General features: G+C 26.9%; 1 protein-coding gene across 1 annotated transcript; it reads left to right on the forward strand.

Annotated features, from left to right (window-relative positions):
* The first annotated feature begins 995 nt into the window (after window positions 1-995).
* On the forward strand, window positions 996-1,469 carry LOC136089611 (deoxyuridine 5'-triphosphate nucleotidohydrolase-like). Its single transcript, XM_065815663.1, has one exon. It carries the CDS (start codon window positions 996-998, stop codon window positions 1,467-1,469), a length of 474 nt encoding a protein of 157 aa, XP_065671735.1.
* Window positions 1,470-9,579: the final 8,110 nt, after the last annotated feature.

A 9,579-nucleotide genomic window follows, 5' to 3' on the forward strand; every position in this document is an offset into this window, starting at 1 on the left:
CTTCTTCTGGTACTTCTGATACTTCTGGTTCAACTTTAGTTTTTTTTGTTTCAATTTCAGCAAGCTCGGCAGAAGCTCTTTTCAAATTTTGATTCAAATTTCGTGAAACACCATTTTTAATTAACGAATTATGAAAAGATGGTTCTATAGCCATCTGTCTTGCGTATTCTGTAGCATAAATTTCGTCTTCTTCTTTTGCCAATCGTATATCAAAATTGTTAAACTCGACCGTTTTTATTATGCGAGTTTTAGGTTAAGCCACTGTCATAAAGGCTTTGTTTTGAGCTTCTTGCATACTCGCCATTAAAGTTTGCAATACTTTTTTGGTCATTTTGTTATGATTAAATATAAAAACCACATTATTAGTTACTTCACCTTTGGGCAATTTAAATGTGTTGTCATCTTTATTTAATTTTAGCTCTGATCTAAACAAATAATTTGTTTTGTTGAGATCACCTATTTCTCTATATCTCCATGGTAACAAGATTTCACACCCTTCATTTTTTGGTTTGTAAATCAAATCTTTCTTGAAATAATTAAATTGTGCCAACGGTTTGAGAGGGACAGTAGAATATTGTTTTTCTTTCACATTTTTTTCTTCTTTAAATTCAATTAGCCACAAAGTAGCAGCTGCTAGATCTGCGAATTTAACATAGGTGTTATCATTGCAGTAAACAGTTTCAAACTCTGCCATTTTTTGATGTTCGTTGTGCTGTGAATGAACTTTTAAATGAAAATGAACTCTTTTTATACTGTTTCAGTTGAAAAGAGAGATTAAAAAAAAACAAGTATTAAACAAGTTTTTTAAAAAAAGTTAATCCTTAATCAAGAGTCTAAAGTTCAATGTGGTACGATGAACTTTAAACTTTGTACTTTATACTTTTAATTCTGTTTTAATGATAGAGATAATGTTGTTATGACTACTATTTTATATAAAGAGAGCGAAAAAAAACTTGTGTAAATCATCATTTGGACAAGACAGCGAGATAGATAAAATGGAAAATAAAGAGTTTAAATCACTCGAAATTACAGATATTCATGAATGGTCTTCTTATGAAACAAAAGAAAGCGCTTGTTTTAATTTGAGAAGCTCAAAGGATGTTATACTTCAACCACGTCAGCGTGTTTTAGTATGTACTGGAGTGTATATCAATGAAATGGATTCAAATTTAGTAGGGCAGATATATTCAAAATCAGGTATAGCTTACAAATATGGTGTGGTAGTGTTGAATGCTCCAGGAATAATAGACGCCGATTATAAAGAGGAAATTAAAGTCTTATTGATGAATCATTCTGAAGAAAATTATGTGATTAAACGTGGAGATGCTATTGCTCAAATGGGATTTGTAAAAATGTTTAAAGCTGACAAAAACATAATAGAGTTCGATGGGTGTTGTTGTCGTGGAGTAAAAATGTCAATGATTAAAGATGTAGAAAGAAAGGGTGGTTTTGGTTCCACTGGAAAATAAAATATTTTTTTTGTAAAATATTTTTTGTTACATTTTGTAAATTTTTTTAATTTTTTTTAGATTAGTAAAAATTATGGCATCATTTATTTTCACCGATGATATAGTTTCACTGATCAACAATCCGAATTTTTTATTCAATGGGTTATATGTTGACAAAATAAAAAATTTAGATTTTCGACTATCCATGTTGGAAGAAATGCATCATAATGGTCATGGCAGCAAAATATGGATTTTTGAAAATTTAAAGATCAGTTAAAAGATGAAAGCAAGGCTTATTATAGTGTTCCTTTTTATTATAAAAATTATCAATTTTTAATGAAATTGACTATCCATACGAAATGCGATAAACATGAAGAAGAAGAAATTGGTTTGTATATAATGATGCGATCTACACCTTATGATGCAGTATTAAAATGGCCTTTTATCAATCATATTATTACTTTTAAAATATGTGGTCCTCACGGTAAACAAATAAAAAAAAGTTTTTCGAGTGAAAATAATGTGTCTTTTCAACGTCCGGTCAAAGATCAAGAAAATGTTGGATATGGATATTGTAATTTTATAAAAACAGCAGACATTAACGATTATTTAGTTGAAAATAATTTGTATATCAAATGTAAAATTAAGTAATTTTTTTAAATGTTTTTTGTAAAAATTTTTTTTTTTAGAAAAACTAATTAAAAAAATGGATTGTTGGCCTACAATCTTTGCTTGGGATACTATTTTACAACATGATGAAGAACAATATGGACGTTTATCAAATATAATGGGTTTTATTGACAACCGTCATATGGATTCATTTACTCATGTAATGAAAGATATTAATGATATGAAAAGTTCTTTTATGCAAACAATTCAAGTCATGTCTATAAATAAACTAGATTGCTATTTGGATATTTTTTCTAAAATTAAACTTAATTGTGGTGATAGAGAAAAATTACTTATGGAAAATATAGAAGATATTGTGATTGAGGATATGAACGAAATGGAAAAGAATAGTTGTATTTATAATTATATATCAAGTTTAAAAACCATTGCAGAAATTTTTTCAGAATTGTTAACTTTTAGTTATAAACATATTGAATGTAATCACGATTTAAATTATGAATTTAAACATTTATCTGTATAATTTTTTTATTTTTTTAGATAACTAATTAAAAAAAATGAGATAAAATAAAGAATACCTTCTTTGGAGCGCTTGGGATGACATTAAACAATTAGATTCTGAACAACATATTCCTTTAGAAATCATATCAAATTTTCTAGAAGACAGTCAAGCTATTTTATTTAGTGAAGCACTTGATAATATAATTGGAATGAAAATAAAATTTTATCGAACATTTGGAACTATTTCATTAAATTTATATTTGTATTGTATTTATATTGTTTTTGAAAATATTTATCAACAATGTCAATTTGTAAAAAATATGATAACATCATTGGATATAATAGATGAGGATAATAGTGTAGGAAATTATTTAACAGATGTAAAATTTATCGAAAACACTTTTTTGGAATTAATAACTTTCATTAATAAACATATTGAATGTAATCAAAATTTAGTATATCAATTTAATCATTTAACTGTATAATTTTTTTTTAGATTAACTAATAAGATAAAAAATGGATAATGAAAAATGGTCTGATGATCGCATCGAATGGATTACCAAATATTACAAACTTCATCATTCTGAACGGAAATTGTGGAAGTTTTTGGAAGAATTATCACCTGTTTTTTACTTTCATTTTGTTATCGTTAAAGAATTTTTAACCAATGATGATCATCAAGATGGCATAGTGGGCCAACTTGAAAAAATAACAGAAATTATAGATAAAAATAACGAGCAAATCAAAAAATATCTTAATATACGACAATTTTTAATAGAGATGGTCAATTTCTTGATTGTCATTTGCGATGCTGCAATTGAAGAAGACGAATTTATTGTAAAAAAAGAAAAGAAAGAATTTGCGAGAAGAGATGAAGCCATGTTCTCTTATATGAAAGTAAACGTGGACATGAAAAACTTTCATTATATTTCAAAGCACAAAGAAAGATTAATGTTAAAAAAAACAATTAAAAATTGTTTTACGCTTACTCTTATAAATATTTTTATCGAGTAACTTATTTTTTTTTTTTTAATTTTTTTGTACTTTTAAAAACTTTGTATTTTTTAGGTAAACTAATAAAAAAATGGAATTCTTTCGAGATTATAAATGTGGAAAATACATCTCTCATAAATACAGAAAGTTGGATAAACTTAATGCAGATGTTGCTGTTGAATATAAAATAGTAAAATGTTTTGTTAAATATGGTGATCGTTTTAAAGATGTTGTTAAAAATTTTCACGACAACATGTTAAATGAAGCAGTAGATGAATTGAACCAATTAATACGAAAAGATGCTGAAAAAGATGGTTTTATAAACAGATTAAGAACTTTGCAACTGTATATGCAAGTCATGTACAAATTATTTACGACAAATCAAAAAAATATTGAACGGCTTAAAACAGAAGTAGAAGAAGATAAAGAAAAACAAAAAGAAAGAGAAGTGGCTATGTTTGAGTATATTGAAAAAAATGTCCCTGAATTTCGCAAAGACATAATGAATCATTTTTCTTTTGTCAACAAGACTGAAAAAACGATACGTATTCGCGAAGAATTACAACGTTCTTTTTTAAAAACAATGAAATATTTGAGTACCTTTATTGATTAAATTTTTTTTTCTCTTTAGATTACATAATAAAAAATGTCGAATTTAACAGTACGACCAAATTTAACAGTACGACCAACTAATAGTTTATTGACACCTGTTGAAACCTCATCACGTTATATACAACTATGTGCAAATTCTCAAAAAGTTAAAATTGTTTATGTAATGAACAAACCAAAGAAAATTGTTTACGCGATGAAACCAAAGAAAATTGTTTGAGACATTTAAATGACCATTCAAATTAATTTTTATTGTATTTTTTATTGTATTCAATTAATTTTTATTGTATTTTTTTTTAATTACATAATAAAAAATGTCAAACTTTAAAATACATGTTGAACATCACATCACTCAACTTTTATTATCAACAGCTGTTATTCACGATCAAACTTAAACGATAAGGAGGTTATTGAATGAAGCAGAATCTTGTTCAAAAGAAACTTGTACTGGCTTGAGTCCTTGTGATTCTTGCAAAACAATATATGATTTTGTGAAACATTATATTCGTGAAGAAAATATTAAATAAACTGTGCTTGAAGTGTTTGAAAATTATACTTTATTATAAAACTTTTGTAATTATTTTTTATAATTTTTTTTTGTAATTTTTAGGTTACATAATAAAAAAATGGTTGTGGTTTGTGAATTTTAAATTGTTAAAAACAAAGATGGCTGTTTGGAAGATTGTTTGGAAGATTATCATCTTAAAGAATTGTTTCAAGAAGAAATGATTCAAGAAGAATTTGACAAATTTGTAAAACAAGTGCGACAAATCAAACCTAAAAAACTACGAGTTGATAAATATTCAGAAGAAAAAACTTTTAAAAGAGAAAAAGAAGTTTTTGAAGCATTTTTATTTTTAGATTGGCGTATGAGTGAACAAGCTTCTGAAATGTGTGAAAAAGTAGCTAAAAAAATAGGGGTTAGCAAAACAATGCTCTTATTTGTTTGTAAAAAACCTGATTTTGTTTATGAAGCTCTATGTAAAATAGCTCAATGTGAATGTATATCGAATTGTGTATTTTGTATTTTAAACGCTTGTTACATTTATGCTGAAATAAGAAGAATTTTTTAAATTTAATTTTTTTAAAAAAATGTATTTTTTTTTTAGATTACATAATAAAAAAAATGTCAATCAATATAATGTTGGCTTCGAAAAAATTAGGATTGGCTGAAGTATTCTTGAAAAAGAACTTTTTATATTATGAAGACGGAATTAACTATTTGACTTCGTGTCCTTGCGAACCGAATGATATGTGCACAAAATGTCGAAAAATCAGATCGGAAATTTTATGTTCGGAAGCAAAAAATAAAGATTCTTTATATATTTTTGAATAAACTTTGTATATATTTTTATGTATTTTTTTAGATTACATAATTAAAAAACGGAAAATAATATAATATTAGCTTCGCGAAAAGTGGGATTAGCAGAAGTGTTGTTAAAAAAGACTTTTTCATACCATAAAGATGGAATTAACAGTTTGGCTCTCTGTCCTTGTAATCCAGACGATATGTGTGGAAAATGTAGAAAGATTTGTTTGAAAATTTTACATTCAGAATATAATGACTATGAAAAACGCATTTTTTTTTTCAAATATATATATGGATGAATAATTATATTTTTATATTGAATTTTTTATATTGAATTTTTGTATACATATTTGTGAACAAATTTATAAAACAATACATATTACTGCGAGTACTGGAAAAGCAGCTTATTTATTCAATGGTGTCACCATACATGCTTTTGCTGGTATAGAAACTGGTGTTAAAAGTGTTGATTATTACAAACGTCATATGCATCCAGACATTAAAAAAACATGGTTGGAAACTGATGTTTTAATTATTGATGAAATTTCAATGATTAACGCTCAAACATTTGATTTATTACATTCAATAGCTTATGAAATTAGACAATGTTACGATGAATTATTTAGTGGTGTACAAGTGATTGCTTGTGGTGATTTTTTTCAGTTGCCACCTGTTACAGGGCAATTTGTTTTTAAATCACAAATATGGCAACACTACATGACAGAAGTGTTGGTTTTAACTCAATGCTTTAGACAAAAAGACGATGAACAATATTTTGGAGCTTTAAATGAAATACGTTATGGTCAAGTTTCAGACAAAACTATTGATTATTTTATGACACGTTGTTTTGAAAAAGATGAAAATTTAAACTCTAAATATGCAAGATTATTTTTTAGAAACATCGAAGTGGATGTTTATAACAATCAAAAAATGGAGACTATCAAACAAGAAGGGTATTGGTTTTATGCTAAAGATGTTATTAAAAATCGAAATATTCCATGCACGTTTCAAATTCCAACAGCTGTTTATCTTAAAATAGGTGCTATTGTAATGCTTGTAAGAAATATTAATGTGGAAGAAGGTTTGTGCAATGGTACTATTGGTACCGTCATTTTAATAGAAAATAATGCAGTTTGGGTGATGATGAATAAAAAAGAAGTCAAAATTGAATGTGTCAAAGAAGAAATTTTAGATTGCTCTCATGCTGCCGTAGGCTCAAGATTTGGTTTACCTTTAAAATTAGCATTTTCTTTTACTGTTCATAAAGCACAAGGAAGTACCATGAATAAAGCCGTTGTTCAATTTAATTCAAAGGCTTTTATTAATAGTCTTTATTATGTTTCTTTATCACGAGTTTGTAATATTAACGATATATTTATAATTATTAATAACAAATTTGATTTACGAACACTATTTAAAAGTATTACTGTTGATTCTGATGTTTTGGAAATTTATAAAAAATACATGTAAATTTTTTTTTTTTTTAGATTATTAAAAAAAAAAATTAAATTTCAATATCAAACTGAGGAAACTCGTTTTAGTAATAACAGTATATACACGGAACATTTTTTTTACATTAAAGATGATTATAAAGATGAAGATATTGTAGAAGAATCACAACTTTATTCTGAAACTCAAAGTCCTGATGAAATTGTTTATCATGTTGAACAAAAAACAATGGAAGGATTTGAAACACAAATGAAAAACAGTATTCTTTTTGGTGACTTGTTTCAAAATTTCTTATTGGGTTATAATATTGTTACTTTGTGTTGCAAGTCTATTGAAAATGGTTATTGTAAAATAATGAAACGTTGTTACAATTCACCTGTTTATTTTATTAAACCTTTAGAAGGACCAATAAATTTACGTTTTATTCAAGATGCCAATGTGCGAGCTGTTTTTAATGTTTTAGAAAACGACAGCGGATGGAAGATAATACGATTATGTAATATTAAAATTAAAACTTTATCCAATTTAACAGAAAGATCCATGATGAAATTACGAGATTTTGAATTGTCTGGTTTTAAAAGTAAAATGCTCATGACAGATGAAGAGATTGAAAAAAAGAAAAAACACAACAAAAGCTATTATGAAAAAAATACAAAAATACAAAATCAACGAAGGAAAAGCAATCGAAAGAAAAGCATGAAAACATATTACGAAAAAAATCAACAAAAGAAGAAAGAAATAGACAAATGGTTTGGCGAATGGTATAGACCTCATTCTATAACACAATGGGAAAAATCACTAAAAAGTATATCTTATACTATTCTGTCAACAAAAAAAGAAAATGTTTTTAGATTATAGTATTTTGTTTGAACCAGGGTTATGTTTTTATTCTGCTTTTCTTGTCTCTTTGTTGATTCGACAATGGAATGTGTGCACCATTGAAGAATGGAATAAAAAAGTGTTGGAAAAAAATGCTACTGATTTATATTCTGGAGAAAATATTTTACAACTTCTTTTTGAAGATCAAGAAGAGCAAAATATTCTAGCATGGAAAGACGTTTTACAACAAATAAAAAAAAAATCTAAAAATATGTCATTTCAAACTTTGATTGATTTGTGTCATTGTTTTGCTTACGGAAATACTTTTGATCGTATTAATATTAAAATTTTTGCCGTTAACAAAAAAAACACCAAAATTCGATTGTTGCATTCTAAATTAAAATCACAATATAAAAGTTCTATTGCAGAATTATTAAAAGTAGTTTACGAAAGCGCAAACATTACCAAAGACGATCAAGATTCTAAAAGAGTTTTTATTAATGATGAAGAAAGAAATAAAGCCAATGAACGGAAAAAACAATCAACACGATCAAAATTTGTATTTTTCAAAAAAACAATTCTTTTCACGCTATAAGCATGTTGAATGAAAAATTTTGTACAAAGTATTTTTGTTCTAACAACTCACGTGTTTTGTTTCAATGTTCAGATTGTGGACAAAAATTTATTACAGAGAAACACAAATGCGAAGGTTATTATAAACCGGACAAATTTACATACGATGATTGCATTACTCACTATCGACCACAAAATTCGTTCATGTGTACAAGTAGAAACTTGTTTCCATTTTTAATGACATTTGATTGTGAAACGAGTATTACAAAGTCTGAAGAAAATGCTACTTCCAAAGTCAAACCTTTATCTGAGTTGAATTATTATTGTCATTCCATTGTGATTCAATGCATTCATGAAAAATTAGCAAGAGAATGTTTTGGTTTGGACGAACAAGGTCAAGTCATTACTCAATGGATTTTTTATTATGAAAATACGGTTGAAAGTTTAGAAAGAAATCCTTTAACCTGTCTACCAGACTATTTTCAACCAGGAGTTTCTTTACTTCACAAGACACACAGACGTATCTTGTTGGAAAAGCTAAATTGTGAAAATAATGAAAAATTAAAAATGGAATTGAGAGCTTACAATATCATTGCTTTAGCAGATACTTTGGTTCGATTTACTTATGAAATATGTTTACCGCGTTTTATAAATTTAAATATATCAAATGAAGAAAGAGATTTAATATGGCAAGAAGAAAATCCTTGTTGTTCTATTTGTAGAACTCCCATAGATAAAATACGTCAATCTGATGTTAATAAAAATAAATTTTCTCACATGACTCCTCAAGAAATTGAAAGATTAAATCATAATGAATTTCGCATTTATAACGACAAACGAATTCAAGTTGTGAACATGGTGTTTCAAAGAGTAGGACGTTTAGAATTGTTCATGTTACCTTGTCACGTTCAAAATTATTTAATCGACAACGATGCTGAAAAAATGAAACAAGATTTATTTCGAGTCTCCACTTTGTATTACCTTTGTTGTAGATGGTGGGAAAAATTTCAATATCTACCTGCCACTAACGGTTTATTGAGTGATTATGTGAGAATCACCACTGCTGAACTTGTAGATTATATGAAACAATTGTCTTTGCTTATCATGACCGAACACCAATTTGAAAACTATGTTAATCAAGAAGATATAGAGTTGTTAGAAGATCCCTACTTTTTAATCAAAATCTTTCGCAAATATATTAACGAAAGTGGTGAGCAATATACAGATAACCTTCATTTTTTGTTTCTAATG

This window comes from Hydra vulgaris, chromosome 13 (genome assembly GCF_038396675.1).
Source record: "Hydra vulgaris chromosome 13, alternate assembly HydraT2T_AEP".
Lineage (NCBI taxonomy): Eukaryota > Metazoa > Cnidaria > Hydrozoa > Anthoathecata > Hydridae > Hydra > Hydra vulgaris.